Below are 20,703 nucleotides of genomic sequence, written 5' to 3'. Positions count from 1 at the left end.
TTGGAATCCTTCCCGTCGGTGTGGATACGTGTAGAGGGACTGTAACTTCAGTCCTAGGTGATTAAGAACAGGCCCCAGATCGAAATTAACTTCAAGTTACATCGAGAACGAGGTAAGTAACGATTCCTTCGGTGATATACACGATCATTCGGGTTTTATCAAGTTTGATTGCGTGTGACGTTTGACTAGGTTTAGATCTTTCTTCCGCTGCATTAAACCTAGTAAACCAAACCCTAGATCGATACGATCGCATGCTAGGAACCATAGATAAACCCTACAAGTGGGAGCACAGTTGTATTTCTAGTGCTGTACGTGGATGACATTCTCCTATTAGGGAATGACGTTCCTACCTTGCAAGACGTAAAGTCTTGGTTAGGAACGCAGTTTTCTATGAAGGACCTAGGAGAAACGGCCTATATTTTAGGCATTAAGATCTATAAAGATAGATCGAGGCGGTTTCTAGGATTGTGTTAGAGTACATACATCGATAAGGTCTTGAAACGGTTCAAGATGCAAGATTCCAAGAAAGGAACCTTACCGATGAGCAGTGGCACAGTTCTCTACAAGAGTCAGTGTCCTACGATACCTAATGAGCGAGAACGCATGGATCGTATTCCATATGCTTCGGCAATTGGATCGATCATGTATGTCATGCTTTGTACTCGACCGGATGTATCCTATGCGTTAAACATTACGAGTAGATACCAGTCAGATCCAGGTGAGTCACACTGGATCGCCGTCAAGAACATCCTGAAGTACTTGAGAAGAACTAAGGATGTGTTCTTGGTATACGGTGGGTCGGAAGACGAGCTCGCTGTAAAGGGTTACACCGATGCTAGTTTTCAATCAGACCCAGATGACTACAGATCGCAGTCTGGCTATGTTGTCTACTTGAACGGAGGCGCTGTTAGGTGGAAAAGTTTCAAGCAGGCGACCGTTGCAGATTCTACTACAGAAGCTGAGTATATTGCAGCGTCGGGCGCAGCAAAGGAAGCTGTTTGGATCAGAAAGTTTGTTGGCGACTTGGGTGTCATTCCTAGTGCTGATAGCCCCGTTGCCCTGTATTGTGACAACAATGGAGCGATCGCACAAGCGAAAGAACCCAGATCCCATCAACGATCCAAACACATACTCAGACGGTTTCACCTTATCAGGGAGATCATAGACAGAGGAGACATGCACATTTGCAGAGTGTCGACAGATGACAACATTGCCGATCCGTTGACGAAACATCTTCCTTCGTCGAAGCATGAGGGTCATGTTAGGGATATGGGCATTAGATGTTTAGCAGTCCATGATTAGAGCAAGTGGGAGATTGTTGGTTTAGTGTTCTATGATGAACTGTTGTATGAGCTTTCTTGTGATGCATTTGATGTATTGACACTTTTTATAGTTTATGGATGAGTGTTTGATTCATTACGTATTGTGCATGCTTTAATATGTTATGAAATCTATGTATTGTTATGAACAATACTAAACTCCTTAGTCATGTATCCTTATGGGAATAATGATATGCTAAGACTAGTATGATGTGTGATTGATGATCATATAGATGAACACAGGTATTGGATACGATCACGATCATAGGTATTCGTTGGAGAACGGAATACTGGATTGACCCACATGAGATTGTTACATGGACTAAGCGTCATGACTTGAATCTCATATGTCGGTTCCATGATGGGATCCTTAGACCTGAGATATCTACGGAATCCAACATGAGGAGTTGCGTACTTTGAATACGTCAAACGTCCTGCGTAACAGGATGACTATAAAGGCGTGTATCAGGTATGAAACGAGTCATATGCTGGATTGTAGATAGTCAAGATGGGATTTGTACCTCTCATAAAAGAGAGAGATATCGCTGGGCCCCTCGTGTGAGTGAGACTGTAGAAATGTGTGGCCGCACTATAGAAAAGCGTCGTCTATTTCTAACAGTCGAACTCAGTAAACGAGAAAGCAGTCGAATCAGATAAGGTGGCTTGTCCATGCCTTATGTTCGACATATGATATCGTGATACAACAGGATCATCAACCGGAATCATCACAGGTGTTCGTATGATCACGAACAAACTCTATTCGAGATAGGTAGTCATAGTGTCTTGCTAGAGACCGCCTATGACTTGTGTAACCAAAATAGAGATTTTGGGTTATACTGCTATATCGGATGAGCCTACAGGGTCACACACATATATAGGAAAGGACAAACACGCGAGAAAATACGAGAAAATTCCGGAGGATCCGAGTCCAGACCGAACGATCTATGTTGCGAGCATAGGGGCGGTACAGCCAAGCTAGACCGATCGGTCTAGACTGTCTACACCGACCGGTCTACGTCGTATAAATGGAGTCGGTCCAGCATGAGCTAGACCGATCGGTCTAGGCGTCGGAATTTCCTTGTTTCACTCAAAATAGGGTTTTAAAGGCATTAAAACCTAAGGAGCCGCCACTCCAACCTAAGAGCTCGTTTTTCAGACCTTTTTCAGAGGTTTTGAGAGAGAGAAATCTAAGGCTTTGATCCCTGAAATCCTTGCGCAAAGAAGAAGATGTTCTTCAGTCCTAGCAGACAAGTTCCAAGCGTTGGAATCCTTTCTGCCGTGTGGATACGTGTAGAGGGCGAGGTACTCTTCCTCACTTTCGTGATCAGACGAGTTCTTCGATTGATACAGGCCCCGGATCGATTGAGGTAAGCGTTCTGACGTTTCTACAAAATCATACATACATGGTTCTAGGGGTTTCTTAGAAAATTTTGTTTTACATCCGCTGCACAAACCCTAGAATCGATCTCTTAGGAATTAGATTCGCTCATGAGATCCCAAGAAAACCCAACAAAAGGTTCGCGGGTGTATTCAGAATCAGCCGGTAGTGGTCCTTATTGATTCGGGCACTACACATAATTTTATTTCCCCGAAGGTTGTGAGCCGTTTACAGCTGATTCCGGAAGACATCGCTGATTATGGAGTATCTTTAGGCACGGGAATCACAGTTCGAGGGGTTGCCATTTGCAGAAACATTTGTCTTCAGCTTCAGAATTGTGAGGTTCGATCAAACTTTCTTCTGCTCGACCTGGGTAGCGCAGACGTCATCCTCGGTATTCTATGGCTCCGGACACTTGGAAAAATTCAGTTTGATTTCGACAAATTGGAAATGAGATTTGATCGAGCAGGACAAGCGATTACATTGCAGGGGGACCCTCTTCTTCACAATTCCTTGGTGACCTTTAAATCTCTGTTGAAGTCGGTTTCACAGGGAGATGAAGGGTTTGTTATCAACTTTGATGCTGCATGTTATAGTTTACAATCTGCGGATCACATTCCCGGGGACTTGCAACCAGTTCTAACACAGTTGGCTGACGTGTCCGGGGAACCACAAGGCCTACCGCCTACTCGAGGGAATGAGCACTATATTCCTTTGCACCCAGGAATCGGTCCAGTCAGTGTACGGCCCTACCGGTACCTGCATGCCCACAAAGGCGAGATTGAGAAGCTGGTTACGAAAATGCTTCAGGCTGGCATCGTCAGGCCAAGCCAAAGTCCTTTCTCTAGCTCGATTCTTCTAGTTAGAAAGAAAAACGGCAGTTGGAGGTTTTGTGTTGATTATAGAGCGCTTAATAGGGTCACGGTTCCAAATAAGTGCCCTATCCCTGTTATTGATCAGCTTTTGGATGAGCTCTGTGGGGCACAGGTTTCCTCCAAATTGGATTTAAGATCGGGATACCATAAGATACGCATGAAGCCAGAGGACATTCCGAAAATGGCCTTTCGCACTCATGAAGGCCACTACGAATTTTTAGTCACGCCTTTCGGACTGACTAATGCTCTGGCTACTTTCCAGGCGATGATGCACGAGTTGTTCCGACCATTCTTACGTCGTTTTGTGTTAGTCTTTTTCGACGACATTTTGGTATATAGTAAATCCATGGCTGATCATGTCCTTCATTTAACAGATGTTCTCTCAGTTCTGCAGAAGCATAAGTTGTATGCAAATTTGTCGAAGTGCACTTTCAGCAAAACCCAAATTGACTATCTGGGACATATCATTTCCTGCGAAGGTGTGACGACAGATCCAGCGAAAACGGCGGCCATGAAGGAATGGCCTTGTCCAACTTCTATCCGAGAATTACGGGGGTTTTTGGGTCTCACGGGATATTATCGGCGATTTATTAAGAATTACGGAATTATTGCAAAATCCCTAACAGATTTACTGAAGAAGGACAACTTTGTATGGTCTTCTGCGGCTACTACGGCATTTCAGCAACTGATGGATGTAATGAGTTCTGCTCCTGTACTGGTACTTCCTGATTTTACTGACATTTTCATCTTGGAAGCTGACGCATCAGACTTTGGAATCGGAGACTGTTCTTATGCAAAAGCACAAGCCTATCGCTTTTTTTAGTCGTGCCTTGTCCGCCCGAGAACAACTGAAGTCGGTCTATGAGAGAGAATTAATGGCGATTGTGCTGGTAGTCCAAAGGTGGCGGCACTATCTCATGGGACGGAAATTTATTGTGCATACTGACCAACGAGCCCTCAAGTTCCTATTAGAACAGCGAGAGGTTTCATTGGAATATAAAAAGTGGTTGTCCAAATTGTTGGATTATGATTTTGACATAATCTACAAGCCAGGGATTGAAAACAAAGTTGCCGATGGGTTGTCAAGAAATGCTTCATCTGTTGCGTTAGCTTCAATGGCAGCATTGCTGGAGCTGTCCGTTCCGGCCTCAATTCACTTGGACGACATAGCCCGAGAGGTGAATACTGATCTGATCCTGTCAGCTATCAAGGACAGATTACGAACACACGTTGACGCCCCAAATGGTTATCACATACGCCAAGGCAATCTGCTCTTCAAAGACAGGTTCGTGATTCCATCGACCTCATCGTCTATTCCTTTGATACCTCAGGAATTCCATGACAGTCCACGAGGAGGTCATTCAGGGATTCTGAAAACTCTGAAACGGATTCAATCCATGTTCCATTGGGAAAGAATGAAGCAGGAAGTACAACAATATGTCGCTAAATGTTTGATTTGCCAGCAACAAAAGTATTCCACCTTGGCACCAGCAGGCTTGTTGCAACCACTGCCGATTCCGGACAAAATTTGGGAAGAATTGTCAATGGATTTTATTGAAGGTCTTCCCCGCTCCTTGGTGGTGATTGATAGATTGTCTAAGTATGACCACTTTTATTTGCTTGAAACATCCCTTCATGGCAGTGGATGTGGCTCGGGTATTTATTCGGGAGATCATTCGGCCTCATGGGTTCCCAAAATCTATTGTTTCCGACCATGATAGGATTTTTCTCTGCAATTTTTGGCAGGAATTGTTTTGCCTCGCTGGGACCAAATTGCGATTTAGCACTGCCTTTCACCCTCAGTCGAATGGGCAATCGGAAGTGGTGGATCGCTGCATTGAGACCTACCTAAGGTGTTATGCTGGTAGTCATCCCCGTCAGTGGTCCAAATTCCTTCCTTGGGCAGAATTATGGTACAATAGTTCCTTTCATACCTCTTTGAAAACTACTCCATTCACAGTTGTTTGTGGTCGGGAACCCCCGACTTTGATACGTTATGAGGTGGGTTCAACAGCGAACTTCGAGTTAGAACGAGAATTATGTGATCGGGATGCCATACTCGTAGAGCTCAAGCAACATTTGGCGCGTGCTCAGCAAAGGATGATTGCGCAAGCTGATGGCCACAAAAGAGATGTTACTTTCGAACCGGGGGAATGGGTATTCCTCAAACTCAGATCCTATCGACAATCTTCTTTGGCTCGGCGTCCTTTCACTACAAAAAAACATGCCAATTTCAACGGATAAATCCGTTGAAAATGACCTGCAATCCGTTGAAATTGTATAATTTCAACGAATTTTCAACATATAAATTCCGTTGCAATATCGTCGTTGAAAAAATTATTTCGTTGAAAGCCGTTGAAAATATCAACGGAATTTCAACGGCATTATCCGTTGAAAATATCAACGGAATTTCAACGGAATTATCCATTGAATTTTTTCAACGGAATTTGCATCTAAAATCCGTTGATATTTTTCAACGGAGTTTTCAACCAAAATTCGTTGATAATTTCAACGGATTTTGCAACCGAAATCCGTTGAAAATTTAACGAAAATTTTAAAACGTATTCTCGATCTCGAACTCATACTGCCTCGACCCCGATTTGACCCCGACCCCTAACCCGAATCCGATTTAATCTGAACTTTGTCTCCGTATCCAATTTGACTTCGGAAACTCTGAAATCGGAACTCGAAATCCGGTTCCCAATAGGTCACCCATCCTTCCACTGCTCCAGCACGAGCACGCTTAACTGCACAGTTCTGATTAACACATTTCCAACTGCTCCAAGTTAAATTTCTGATATAACAGAACATTAATACATATACATATACAAATGTTAATATGTATAAATAGTTAAACACATATATACATTTATACATATATATATATATATATATATATAAATACTTATACATATGTGTATACAAGTATAAACATTTATATATATACTTATAAATAATTATACATATTTATTCGTATATATATAATATATACCGTATCTAACATATCATTATAGTATAAAATACATATATATACAATATATACATATTTATATGTAGCAATATTTATATTTATATATATACATGTTTAAACATATATACGTATACATAAAATATTGTTTATATGTATAAATATATATATATATATCCAATCGATTTTCCAAACAAAATCCGTTGAAAAGTTCAACCGATTTTTTCAACCAAAATTCTTCTAAATTTCGTAAATAATTTCAACCGATATCCATTGAAATTCCGTTAAAAATTTCAACCGATTTTTTCAACCAAAATCCGTTGAAAATTGCAACAGATTTCCGTTGAAATATCATTTTTCAACCAATATCCGTTGAAATTCCGTTGAAAATTTCAACCGATTTTTTCAACCGAAATCCATTGATTTTGTCAACCGAAATCCGTTGAATTTTTCAACCGAAATCCGTTGGAATTTCGTTGAAATGTTTCAACGACATTTTCAACGGCAATCCGTTAAAATTATCAACGAAATTTTAACGGATTTTATCGTTGAAATGCCGTTGAAATTCGTTGAAATTTCGTTGAAAAATTTTCAACGGATTTATCCGTTGAAAAATTTTCAACGGATTTATCCGTTGAAAATCGCGTGTTTTTTGGTAGTGTTTTCAGAAGCTAGCTGTCAGATTTTATGGGCCATATGAGATTCATGCAAGGGTTGGACAGGTAGCGTATCGTCTCAACCTACCCCAGAGGCGAAGATTCATCCGGTTTTTCATGTGTCACAACTCAAGAAGGCAGTTGGGGATGAGTTTCAGTCTGTCATACTTCCTCCGCAGCTCTCCGCTAACCTTCAATTCCTGACAGAACCAAAGTTTGTATTGGATAGCTGCTACGATCCCCAGGGGTTACTAGAGGTTCTCATCGAGTGGGAAGGGCTGCCGAAGCACGATGCGACTTGGGAGATTGGGGAACTCTTCAACGCTCAGTTTCCGACATTTAAGCTTGAGGACAAGCTTCGTCTTCAAGGCGGGGGTGTTGATAAACCTTTTCGGGCTTATGTAAGGCGTCGATCCAGAAAGAGAGGAGCTGAGGATCAAATCGGGGAGCATGGAGGCAAACGATCAAAGAGGAAGCTGAATTAAGCGGAGCTGGGACCCACCCATGGAAGGATATCACAACAGAAGAATATTCCAGAGTTTGTTAACCACGGTTGTTATTAAATAAGGTCATGTCGTGTGTGTGCTAGGCCACCTCAGCAAGTTTTTTGAAGGAGGGCTATATCTGTTCCATTTCATCCTTGGGGGGATTTTATCCGAAATCTGAGAATTGTAAGGGGGGAGAGAGTTTTTTCTCTTGACGGTGTATTTTTCTTTGCGAAGGGAAATACAATATGAGGTTTTCTTTACAAGTTCTTATTAGCGAGACTCGATGGAGATGATCCGACAGAGCTCGGATCTCATGAACAAGGTCCGAATCCTCTTCAGTTTCTATGGCGCCGACACCGGAGATTTGTCGGGTCATCATTGTGGACCGGTTTTTTATCTTAAACCCGGTTTGTTAAATTCGGTTTATCGAAGAACCGAAAATTTTATATATGGCAGCAATTTTCTGAGTTGACTCGACACGTCATGCGCCACATCGGATCGTTCAACGCATTTTTTTGACCAATTAATGTTAAAAACGATTATAGAACTTTTTAACAAATTCAGTAATTAGCATGTTCAATTTTACAAGTTCGGAAATTAATAAACATCTTTAAAAATTTAAAAATTAATATTATACCAAAATATAAATTCAAAATTTTTAAAAAAGAAGAGTATAACTGGACGCCGCTTGTTAATTTTTTTAAATAATTGTTTTTCCTCAACGTGCCTGTCTCACCTCTCTCACAAACTCGCCCACTTTATCCCCTTCAATTTTCATCGTTTCGTTTTTTCCAGAAACTCTTCCTAAAATTAAAAAAAAAAAAAAGATTTTCAGGGATTGCACCGCGTGATATCTCCGAGGCGCGCGACTCACGCCTTGTACAGGACGCGCAGAAGACGCTTCCGGTATTACGCCTTGCGAATTTCTGTATGATTTTGTGAGACATAACAAGTTTTAGCTAGAATTCGATATGAACTTCTCGGGACTTTGCTTTTAGTTAAGGGTTTTGGTGTTATGGCTATCCCTCTATGTGTTTTTTGGGTTTCAAAACTTTGAACATCATTCCTGATTATGGCTTGGAATCTTGGATTTATGGGGAGAACTTAGATGTCTTCGGTCGAAAACAGCTATAGTGTTTTGCATTTGCTTGGCTTGAGGAATAATTGACATGAATGTAGAAGTTCAAAAACTCAAGATTATTATCCAAAACGAGATGCTATGGAGATTCAACCAGTCGATAATAATGGGCATTTGGATAATTATAACAGCCCCAAATGGCTCGAGCTCTGCTGCATCCATATAGTGGTAGAATATGGGCTTCTTTATCCAATGTGACCAAAAAGGATGGCCATTCGGACTCTACAGTCTTGGTTCTGGGTGGAACTGGTCGGGTCGGTGGATCCACTACTGTCGCTCTCTCCAAGCTTTGTCCTGATCTAAAGATCGTCGTTGGTGGTCGTAACAGGTTACCGAAATTACTCTCCTTTCGTGTTGTAAGACTTTCTTGCTTTCTGTGATTTGTTTAGAGCTTGTTAAATTATATTTTGATTTGATTTATTTCTCTCTTTCACAGGTTTAGTTTTTTTCTGGTTGGAAAAGGTTTAATTGATTGGAACTGAACTGATTCAGATTAGTTAATTTTGTTCGGGATCTGTTTAATCCAGATTAGTTAACTTTGAACTCGATCAAAGCTGCGTCGGTCATCAATGTTGTAATATAGTTTTAATCTTTTGGTTTGGTTTCATCAGATTCGGTTCAAATCGTTTTGTTTATGCGTATATTGTTCATGAGCTGCGGTTACGCTCTCTTATTGTCTGTCCATTATATCGGCAAAAGTCTTCTTGGAAAGCACATAAAGCTCCCGCTACCTCTAATGTATCCAACAATTTGTTTATTTATAATTTGAGTATTTTGAGCACTTCTTACATGAGGCTTTGTTCTTGAAATCTGTCAAAATAATTATTAGCTTTATAGCAAACGTTTTCACAAGTTTACATATATAATAACGGATTGGATTATTGGTCATACTAGATCCTGAAATGATTGGTTACAAGGAAACCTTGAAATCGGACAGATTTTTCTTTCTTTGATACACAAGTTTAACGACTCTGGTTTCAACTAATCTTAGTTTGTATATTCAATTTTTTTGTGTCATTAAACTCTTGAATGCAGAGAAAAAGGTGAAGCAATGGTGGCGAAGTTGGGCAAGAATTCTGAGTTTGTTGAAGTAGATATCACCAGCACTAGATCACTAGAGAAAAGTCTACGAGGTTTGGTTTCTATATTTTATGAAAATAGCTATGATCATGCAAAAATTCAAAAAAGCATACAGATGTTTTGAAATTGTTATGCTCAATAATGAAAAAAGAAATAGTTGGTTAGGGCTCGTAAGCAAAAATTGTTGCCAATGATTACAATTGAATTTGCTAGATGAGAAGTTGGATATAGGCTAGTGACTGTCAAGAATGGACGAATCTAGAAGTTGTTATAGGTAGGTTGTGTATTGAATTTGAATGAGAAGTAATCACAAGGATTAGATATACGAATATAATAATTGGAATTTTTCTCTCGTTTTTATGGTGTAATTGATGCTTTTGGTATTTATATGATTAACAGAAAAACATATGGCATTTTCTGTTAAGTGGAACCAATGCTTGATTTGGATGTAAGTAACTCAAGTTAAGGGTTCTTTCTGATGGCAATCCGATTGCTGACAACGATTGAAACTTACATTTGTATGATTCAATTAGATGCCGTTTGGTTAGTGGTTGGTCAAGAGAGATGATCGAATGTGTTGTGCAATAGTTAGCTTAGCGGTAGAGTTTCAGCACCAGCACAGCACATTCGACTGATAAATTAGGAATTGCATTGATACTAATGAAAGCTGTGATCTTTTGGAATAGATAGCGATATTCTAAGGTGTTATATATCTGCATTTTTGCTTAACAAGTTCCAATTTATTTTGGAATATTCACTGTGGAGTTTGTGGATCCAGATGTTGATCTTGTAGTCCATGCCGCGGGCCCTTTCCAACAACTTCAGCAATGCACTGTTCTTGAAGCTGCCATAAAGACAAAGGTGAGGATAAGGTAACTATTTTTTCTGCTTCACCACTCTTGTCTTTTCTTGCCCGAATCGACAATTTGTCTTGCTTGATGTGATCTTATTAGGAGAATAATTTTACCTACATTTTTGTGAGTTATGTTTGAAACAGACAGCATATGTTGATGTTTGCGACGACACAAACTATGCCTTTCGCGCGAAATCCCTTGGTGCTGAGGCAGTTTCCGCAAACGTCCCGGCAATAACCACTGCTGGAATATATCCAGGAGTCAGCAATGGTGTAAAATTTTGGACATGGCTCTCTAATGCTTTGCTGTTTGTATACTCCTGGGAGATTTGGACACGAGAAATGCTGGAACTGGAAGTAATGGTCATCTATTATGTCAATGAACTAATTATGTTTCTTTTTGACAGTGATGGCAGCAGAACTGGTTCATGCAGCAACAAGTGAAAGCAAAGGGACCCCAGAGAAGTTGAGGTGAATATACGAACTTTCTGATATCTTTATCATGGAAACACTTGTCGAGGCCATGCTTTAACCCCGGTTTTGTTTGTTGTGCACATTCTTTGTGCAAGAGCTTAAACTTTACCACTGAACATGGCGTAGGAACACAATTTCAGTAGTGGGTTTCTCAAACATATATTAGATCTCCTGGTATTTCTTGCTTTCAAATTTTGGTACAGTTCACACTCGCACTATTACCTCTGAGAAATGGATTAACGAAAGTCCACTACGGAGCGAAGACATCCAACCCCTGAGGGTGGTAGCCTCTTGGACGAAAGAAGCTGCGTTCGTTCAACCATTAAACTATAGACTGGCAGACAACACAGACAGAAGCCAACTTGCCAAACTGTATGCAACCACCGACTTATTGTGAGGTTGTGTGTGGATTATGTTAAGGTTCAGACCTCGGATTCCTCAGCTGGAGAAGAACTGCCCAGCTTTATTGATCATCGAAAACAGGTACAACTTGGATGACTTTGATTTGAGAGAGGTCCCCACTCTCTTCCCCTTACAATTCTTCACTAGAAATTGCCTAAAACCCTTCAATCCCTCCTCTACACTATTTATACAATCCCATCCTAACAGAATTACTAACAGCTAACCACATTCCTAACTATAACAGACTATACAGCTGTTCATTCACAACTACTAACCAACTATGCAACAAACACAATCAACATATACTATCCTTATACACAAACACACAAACAATCCAAAAGCAGCGTACCTTACTCTTCAGATGTCCCTTCTTGCTTCAGCTCCTCTCTCCTGTCCCTCCAGCTCCTTCTTCAGCCACTTCTTCAGCTCCTCCCTCTTGATCTTCATCATTTACTGCTTCCTTTCCTCTCTTCCTGCCTCTGACGTAAACCCTGAAGTACTTATCAATACTCCCCCCTTTCTGTCTCAGCTTGTCCTCAAGCTGAAAACTAGGAAATTTCTTGTTGAAATCTTCAGCCACTTCCCACGTATTTTCATGTTCTGGTAAGTCCTGCCATTCAACCAAAACTTCCAACCAACCCTCTTTAGTATACCTGGAATCCTTGATGTCTTTCGGCTGAACTTGTAGTTCCAGCTCTCTTGTCAACTGTTTTGCTAATTGGTTTGGTTGAAGAATACTTCCCAAAGCCTTTTTAAGCTGTGAAATATGAAACACAGGATGAATGTTGCAACCCTTAGGTAACTTCAGTTTATATGCTACCTCTCCTATCCTGCTTTCTATTTGAAAAGGGCCATAATATCGAGCAGCTAGCTTCTGATTAGTCCTTGCTGCCAGTGTGTTCTGCCTGTATGGTCTGATTTTCAAATAAACCCACTCTCCAACTGTTAATGTCAGATCTCGTCTTCCTTTATCAGCTGATACTTTCATTCTCTGTTGAGCTACTTGAAGTTTCTGCTTGACCTCCAATATCATTCTATCCCTTTCTCTTAGTGCTTTTTCCAATTCAAAATTCGAAGTAGATCCCTCCTCGTACTTCAGTAATGTAGGTGGCTCCCTTCCATACACAATCTGAAATGGTGTGGACTGTAATGCTGTGGAAAGAAGTGTTGTACCAAAACTCTGCCCAACTCAGAAATTGAATCCATTTCCTGGGATGATCATTAGCATAACACCTCAAATATGTCTCCAAGCATTTGTTTAATACCTCTGTTTGCCCATCTGTTTGTGGATGATATGCTGTACTAAACTTTAATTTGGTGCCTGCTATCCGAAATAATTCCGACCAAAAGTTGCTGAGAAATACCTTGTCTCTGTCTGACACTATGGATTTTGGAAACCCATGTAGCCTGACTACCTCCTGTACAAAAACCTTAGCAACCACCATAGCTGAAAACGGATGTTTTAAAGCTATGAAGTGAGCACACTTGCTCAATCTGTCAACTACTACCAGCACTACATTATAACCTGCTGATCTTGGTAACCCTTCAATGAAATCCATTGAAATGTCCTCCCAAATGTGTTCTGGAATCGGTAATGGCTGCAACAGACCTGCTGGAGCCAAGGTTGAATATTTTTGGCTTTGACAGACTGCACATTCAGCCACATATTTCTTAATATCAGCTTTCATTCCCACCCAATGAAACATCTCCTGTATCCTCTTTAGTGTTCTCAATACCCCTGAATGCCCTCCCATCTTACTGTCATGGAACTCGGCCAGAATTGTAGGAATGAAACTTGAATGTTTGGAAACTACTAACCTGTTTTTATATCTTAGCATGCCTTGTAGCAAATGATACTTTCCCACTTTGGTTTCTCCATCCTTCAGCTTGTCAACGATCTCCTTTAAGTCACTGTCTTCTCTAATTTCTTTCTCTATCTCCACCAGTTGTATATTTCTTGGGATAGTTATGGCTAACCCCATACATGTTGGTTCCAGAATCTCGTTGTGTGGCATTCTGGACAGGTCATCAGCTGCCTTATTCTCCACTCCTGGCCTGTAAACAATTTGAAAATCATATCCCAGTAGTTTAGTCAACCAACGTTGGTATTCCATACTCACCTCGCGTTGTTCCAGTAAGAATTTTAAGGCTTTCTGGTCTGTACAAACCAGAAAACTTCTACCCAATAGGTAGTGTCTCCAACGTTGGATAGAGAGAACCACTGCCATTAATTCCCTCTCATAGACTGGTTTCAATCTCTCCCTCTCAGACAGAGCCTGACTAAAGAAGGCAATTGGCCGATGCTTCTGCATTAGGACTGCTCCGATGCCAAATCCCGAGGCATCCGTTTCAACCACAAACTCTTCACGAAAATCTGGTAATCCCAGAACTGGAACAGATGTCATAGCCTGCTTTAGTTTCCTAAATGCACTCGAAGCATCTTCAGACCAATTAAACCCATCTTTCTTTAGTAGATCTGTCAAGGGACGAGCTATGGTGCCATAGTTCTGTACAAAGCGTCTGTAATACCCTGTCAGCCCCAGAAATCCTCTTAGTTCCTTCACATTGCTTGGGGTTGGCCACTTTTGCATTGCTGCTGTCTTAGCTGGGTCTGTAGATACACCCTCTTGAGAAATTATATGCCCCAGATAGTCTATCTGTTGTCTCCCAAACTCACACTTCTTTTTGTTAGCGTATAGCTTGTGTTTCTGTAATACAGCTAGCACCATCTGCAGATGTGTTGCATGATCCTTTAGTGAGCAGCTGTATACCAAAATGTCATCAAAAAATACTAACACAAACTTCCTGAGGTAAGGTCTGAAAATCTCGTTCATTAATGCTTGGAATGTTGCTGGAGCATTAGTAAGGCCAAAAGGCATTACTAAAAACTCATAGTGCCCATCATGTGTTCTGAATGCTGTCTTGGGAATGTCCTCTGTCTTCATTCTGATCTGATGGTACCCTGATCTCAAGTCCAACTTTGAAAACACCCTTGCTCCATGTAGTTCATCCAACAGTTGGTCTATCATTGGTATTGGAAATTTGTCCAATACTGTGACTTTGTTCAGCGCTCTGTAGTCGATGCAAAACCTCCAGCTACCATCTTTCTTTTTAACTAGTAACACTGGACTTGAAAAAGGGCTCTGGCTCGGTCTCACTATGCCTGCCTTCAACATATCCTTCACTAACTTCTCAATCTCTTCTTTGTGTGCATGGGGGTATCTATAAGGTCTGACACTTACTGGACCTGTTCCTTCTTTGAGATTTATTGGATGCTCTCTACCCCTTACTGGTGGTAATTCAGTAGGAATTTCAAACACTGGTCCAAACTCTTCCAGCTGTAACCTCTCTGGAAGATTTGAGTCAGCCCTCACCCGCTCTTCTAATGTTTCCAGCTTAACTAAGTAGCTCTGATCTCCTTCACAAACTGATTTGATCAATGATCTCAAAGTTACTAATGAATTTATGTAGAGTTGGATCACCTGTTACTGTAACCCATGATGTGCCTTGATTGAACTTCAACTCCAGATCCTGAAAATCCATCTGAACTTTTCCCAGCTTCTGTAACCACTGTACTCCCAAAATCAAATCAGCACTTCCCAATTCCAATGGTAAGAAATCTTCTACTACTTCTATCTGTTGCAATTGTAAATGTACTGCCTTACAAATCCCTTTTCCTTTTACCTTCATACCTGTTCCCAAAGATACTCCAAATTGAGTGTTACCTTCAGGCCTTAATTTCAGCTTCGTCATTAACTTCAAGGATATGAAGTTATGAGTGGCTCCACTGTCAATCAACACTACTACCTCCTGGTCTTCTACTGATCCTCGGATCTTAAGTGTTTTTGGTGAAGTTAGCCCCACTACTGAGTTGAGTGATAGCTTAGCAAACTCTCCCTCCTCCTCTCTGTTTCCTTCTTCATTATCCTGCTCCTCTTCCAACTCCTCCCCTGTTTCCGTTATTTCCTCAGCTAAAATCACTTGTAACTCCTTCTGTTTGCATCTGTGTCCCACAAAAAACTTCTCATCACACCTGAAACACAGTCCCTTCTTCCTTTTTTCTTCAAATTCAGCATCAGACATTCTTTTGAATGTTGATTTCTTTTCTTGAACCCCACCCTCTTCTTTTGGTCCTTTTCCTCCACTGATCTGTCTTCCTCGTTCTTGAAAATTGCTCTTGTATGATTGGTTCTAGTATTTCTGGTTTTCAGTAGGTACTGAAACTGTTCTGAATGATGAGCCTGTATATCCCATCTTCCAGTTCTTTCCATCACTTCCTCCTTTTCCTCCACACACCGCACTTAACTTGCTGCCTTCAATACTTAGTGCTACATCTACGATTTCTTCCATGCCTTTAGGTCGAAATATCTGTAATATCTCCAGTATTTCTGGTTTCAATCCATTTTTGAATGTACTCTCTACCATTTCTTCAGGAGTATGAGGTACTTGAGCTAATAATTCTTCAAACTCACAAAGGTATTCTTCTACCGTACATGTTTGTCTCAATGACAGTAGTCTGTCGAAAGGTGAGCCCAGCTTCCTTCCACCAAATCTTCTCCTTATCCTTTCTCTAACGTCTGCCCAATCCTTGAATGGTTTCTTCCCATTCTGATAGTCATACCAGCTCAATACATGTCCATCGATGCACATAGCAGCTAATCTCAGTTTCTCGTTTTCTGAACATTGTCCCATTGAGAAATACCTTTCAGCTCTTGTGATCCATGCATTCACATTTGCTCCCTCAAATACTGGCATCTCGATCCTTTTGAAATGTGTACTGCTGCTTCCAGTGAATCGATCTTGTTGATACTTGTCACTATCTCTTTCTGTTCGATGTGTCGCGTTTCGCACCTCTTGATCACCTTCCTGTGCTTGATCGCTTCCTTCTTCTGGTTCTGGATTGCATGTCGCATCTGGAATTGCCTCGCGATTCCCCTGCGAGCTCTGCTGATGATTTATCGGTTGTGGACTCACATTTTGCTCAGATTCCTGCCGATCCTGGTTACCTGCTAGCATTTGGCATAGTTTCGATAGCATTGACTCCATCGAATCTATCCTTGCACATTGTTTCTCCAGGTACTCCATTTTGGAACACTGCTTCTGTAATTCCTCCATCTTTTCGTATTGTTTCTGTAACTCCGCCATTGTTTCTTCGATCTTCTCGCATCTGTCATTTGTTCTAACCTCCACTTGTTCCTTTCTTTGCGCGTTGTTCTTCGTCATTGATGAGACTTGCTCTGATACCAATTTGTTAAGGTTCAGACCTCGGATTCCTCAGCTGGAGAAGAACTGCCCAGCTTTATTGATCACCGAAAACAGGTACAACTTGGATGACTTTGATTTGAGAGAGGTCCCCACTCTCTTCCCCTTACAATTCTTCACTAGAAATTGCCTAAAACCCTTCAATCCCTCCTCTACACTATTTATACAATCCCATCCTAACAGAATTACTAACAGCTAACCACATTCCTAACTATAACAGACTATACAGCTGTTCATTCACAACTACTAACCAACTATGCAACAAACACAATCAACATATACTATCCTTATACACAAACACACAAACAATCCAAAAGCAGCGTACCTTACTCTTCAGATGTCCCTTCTTGCTTCAGCTCCTCTCTCCTGTCCCTCCAGCTCCTTCTTCAGCCACTTCTTCAGCTCCTCCCTCTTGATCTTCATCATTTACTGCTTCCTTTCCTCTCTTCCTACCTCTGACGTAAACCCTGAAGTACTTATCAGATTACGAGCAACTCGAACTGCCAGAAAGAGCGGAAAGTCATCCTTCCTCCTTCTACTCGGCCTTTAGACTCACCGAAGGATAGCGGAGAGGACAATGGCACTAACACGGGATCCACCGAGGGACCAAGCAGAGCAGCCGCCAAGGTACATTCATGGGATTATTTTAGGAATTTTGCCGCCAATGGGGTTATGCTGTTGGGTACCAACAAACCAAAGCAAATGAAGACTACGACGTAAAATCCCAGCAACTGAAAGGGGAGACGCAAATAATAGAGGCTGAGACGACTAAGTCCGATTCGTGATGCTCAATATGACCCGTGCCTCTGACGATTCAAGGCAAGCACTTGGTGCAAGGAAGGTCGTTGATAGCTGCGGTAACGAGCGACAGAAGACAACATCAGACCAACCGACTGAGAAACCGACGATGTCGGTACAACAACGACAACCGACATGTATCGGAATGGGGGCAAAAGAATGCAACGATAGAACATCGGACTTTTGCCAGCCAAGGAGGAATTAGCAATCATAAGGGTTCATCCAAGGCTCCTAATCTCTAGGGATCTTGATTGATAGGTTCTGATATTTCGGGTAGTTAGATATTTAGCGAATATTGCGGTTTTCTAAAGGGACTTGACTCTTTATTTTCCGATCAAAGTATTAGTATTTTGATCATCTGAGTAGGAGGCTATTCACCCCTCGAACGGTGTATCGGGTTCAAGCCCCGTAAGTGCTGGCAAACTCTTGTTTTTCTTTCATTTACTTGTCTCCCTTTTATTCTTGCTTCGTGTTTGTGTTATTTTTTGGACAGGCTCGACTCTTAATCAATCAGAATAGTAATCAGGGCTGATCAAATATAATCTCCTAACTATTGGTAAATAGACTTAAAATCGAGTCAACAACTACTACCATATCTTATGGTTGTTGCAGTAAAACTCTTGAAGCAAACTTCTCTCAAGTTTGATCGAGAGTATATGGCTTCTATATTATTGCGAGTCGTCGGTTTTATTGAAGTAAAACTAGTTGAAGGAGATTTCGTTTCAGGTTCTCTTACTACACGGCAGGCAGTGGTGGTGCCGGTCCTACCATATTAGCCACGAGCTTTTTACTTCTCGGTGAAGAAGTTACTGCATATAACAAAGGTAAGTGGTGCAAAACTCCATTGGAGGGCTAACACACACGGCACAACCTCCGTAACTCATCCTTGTCTCGCGGGGCTTTCATCAGGAGAAAAGGTTAAAATGAAACCATACAGCGGAATGATCAATGTAGATTTTGGGAAAGGTATCCGAAAGAAAGATGTTTATCTACTGTAAGTTGCTCGATCCAGAAAGTTCATTGTTGTTTGGATAACGGTTTTCTTAGAAAAAACGATTATTTTTCAAGAAACCTGCCGGAAGTAAGAACGGCACACGAAGTTCTTGGAGTGCCTACAGTCTGTGCCCGTTTTGGGACTGCTCCATTTTTCTGGAACTGGGGAATGGAGGCCATGACAAAGCTTTTATCCCCGGTATTATGCGTAAACCTCAACTGGTAGATTGACGCGAATGTGCTCATGGTTTTATATGTTCAATTTATGAAGTCTATGGGCTAAATATAGAATTTGACGCAAATGTGCTCATAGTTCTTGTTTCCTGTGATCAACGACAAGATAAAACCGTACTGCAATCACGTTACAATGTTTATTTTGCTTGATGCAGGAATATCTAAGAGACAGGACCAAAGTCCAGAAACTGGTCCAGTTGTTTGACCCTGTCGTCAGAGCCATAGATGGAATTGCTGGAGAACGCGTGTCGATGAGGGTACGATGCAAACAGAGTTTTGAACTGCAAAATATTTTAACGGCAAATCTCTCGTCTCTGCTTCGTTTTCTCATCTTATACCTCATTCAACAGGTTGACTTGGAGTGCTCGGATGGGCGGAGCACAGTGGGTGTATTTAGTCACAAAAAGCTCTCTGTGTTAGTCTACCCCAAAAAACTTTGATATACAGTCATAGGAATGATTTGGAAATGTTGCAAATTTCGAAAGATATAACTCAAAATCGGAATGAGCTGAAATGAAGAATTCATGTGGTTGATCCCAAATAAACTTGGGAGTAAGGCGATGTTACTGAATGCATTAACCAACTCCGACCCCAAGTGTTTTTGTGTCGAAATAGCATCGATGCGCATCTCTCTCAACCAAATGGCTATATATATATATATATATATATATATATATATATTCATGGAATCATCAAGTGATTATGCTCTCTGGTGTTTGTTCTTGTCAGGTCTGTTGGAGTTGCAACTTCAGCTTTTGTTCTTGCAGTTCTCGAAGGAAGCACGCAGCCTGGGGTTTGGTTTCCGGAAGAGGTAACTTAGTTACGGAGTGGATTACAAAAGCTATTTTCGTTGAGAATTTTACGCACATCGTTATATATATGTCTATGAAGCCCCAAGGGATTGGCATAGACGCGAGGGAAGCTCTTCTTAGACGTGCGTCCCAAGGAACGTTCAACTTCGTTATGAACAAGTTAGCACTCGTCCTTTATATCTTCTCGTTTTTCATTTTCTCGTCTCTATTTTTGGTTATTATCAATTTAGCCCCATCTTATTTTGATTTCTTTTTTCTTTTTTTAAAGGCCGCCGTGGATGGTTGAAACAGACCCGAAAGAAGTCGGCTTAGGGATTTATGTTTAAATGTTATCCAGTAACATCGTCGCGAGCGTTTCTTATATGTTCGCAGATGTTTCGATGCCTAGTGTTTATAAATGGGATTGGAGAGTAGGTTATTTAATTCAGATGGATAGAGTAATACCTCGTATTCGATATAAATTATTAAAATCAGACTAACCGAAATTTAACAACAATAACATCACTTTAATTTTAAGTTTATTTGGAGTCGGTTGCATGAATTTTTCGATCTCTATCGATTCCGATTTTAGGTTAAATATTCCAAAATTTATTACAATTGAGTGACTATTAAGTCGTATTTTTTTTTAATATTTTCATTTCGAATTTTATGCACTTTTGTATTTTTATCATTCGTAAATAAAAATAACAGGGTATTCCTAACAAAATATTTTATACAGATAAGGGGAATCAAAGCTCCGAGTCTGGCAGTCACGAAATCCCCGCTACAGGATTCGAACGCAGCACCACAAGAACAACGCGCCACTATGACTGTCTTGGCTTTGACCTTTTGTAACTAGGGGTGAGCTTTTTCGATACGGTTATTTTTAGAAAATTGAATTTTCCGAATTTTAAAAACCCATAAACAACCGAAATTTTTTTGAAAATATCTAATTTTTTTAATAAATATCAGAACAAAAATCAAATTAAATCGA

General features: G+C 40.8%; 2 protein-coding genes across 2 annotated transcripts; both read left to right on the top strand.

Annotated features, from left to right (window-relative positions):
* Positions 1 to 4,447: 4,447 nt before the first annotated feature.
* LOC104821586 lies at positions 4,448 to 7,681 on the top strand. The gene is made up of 5 exons (XM_010552508.1): positions 4,448 to 5,132; positions 5,215 to 5,228; positions 5,319 to 5,448; positions 5,533 to 5,729; positions 7,253 to 7,681. Exons 1-5 carry the CDS (start codon positions 4,448 to 4,450, stop codon positions 7,679 to 7,681), a joined length of 1,455 nt encoding a protein of 484 aa, XP_010550810.1.
* A 730-nt stretch (positions 7,682 to 8,411) lies between these two features.
* Positions 8,412 to 20,271, top strand: LOC104821584. Its single transcript, XM_010552506.2, has 14 exons — positions 8,412 to 8,590; positions 8,954 to 9,150; positions 9,858 to 9,955; positions 10,681 to 10,763; positions 10,900 to 11,026; positions 11,163 to 11,226; positions 18,418 to 18,515; positions 18,601 to 18,685; positions 18,760 to 18,883; positions 19,074 to 19,175; positions 19,269 to 19,333; positions 19,648 to 19,729; positions 19,810 to 19,889; positions 19,999 to 20,271. Exons 2-14 carry the CDS (start codon positions 8,960 to 8,962, stop codon positions 20,054 to 20,056), a joined length of 1,257 nt encoding a protein of 418 aa, XP_010550808.1. The 5' UTR covers positions 8,412 to 8,590; positions 8,954 to 8,959; the 3' UTR covers positions 20,057 to 20,271.
* The last annotated feature ends 432 nt before the right edge of the window (positions 20,272 to 20,703 follow it).

Source organism: Tarenaya hassleriana, unplaced genomic scaffold (genome assembly GCF_000463585.1).
Source record: "Tarenaya hassleriana unplaced genomic scaffold, ASM46358v1 Cleome332, whole genome shotgun sequence".
NCBI lineage: Eukaryota > Viridiplantae > Streptophyta > Magnoliopsida > Brassicales > Cleomaceae > Tarenaya > Tarenaya hassleriana.
Note: the sequence above shows the minus strand (reverse complement) of the source record. Positions and strands in the feature narration are given on the sequence as shown.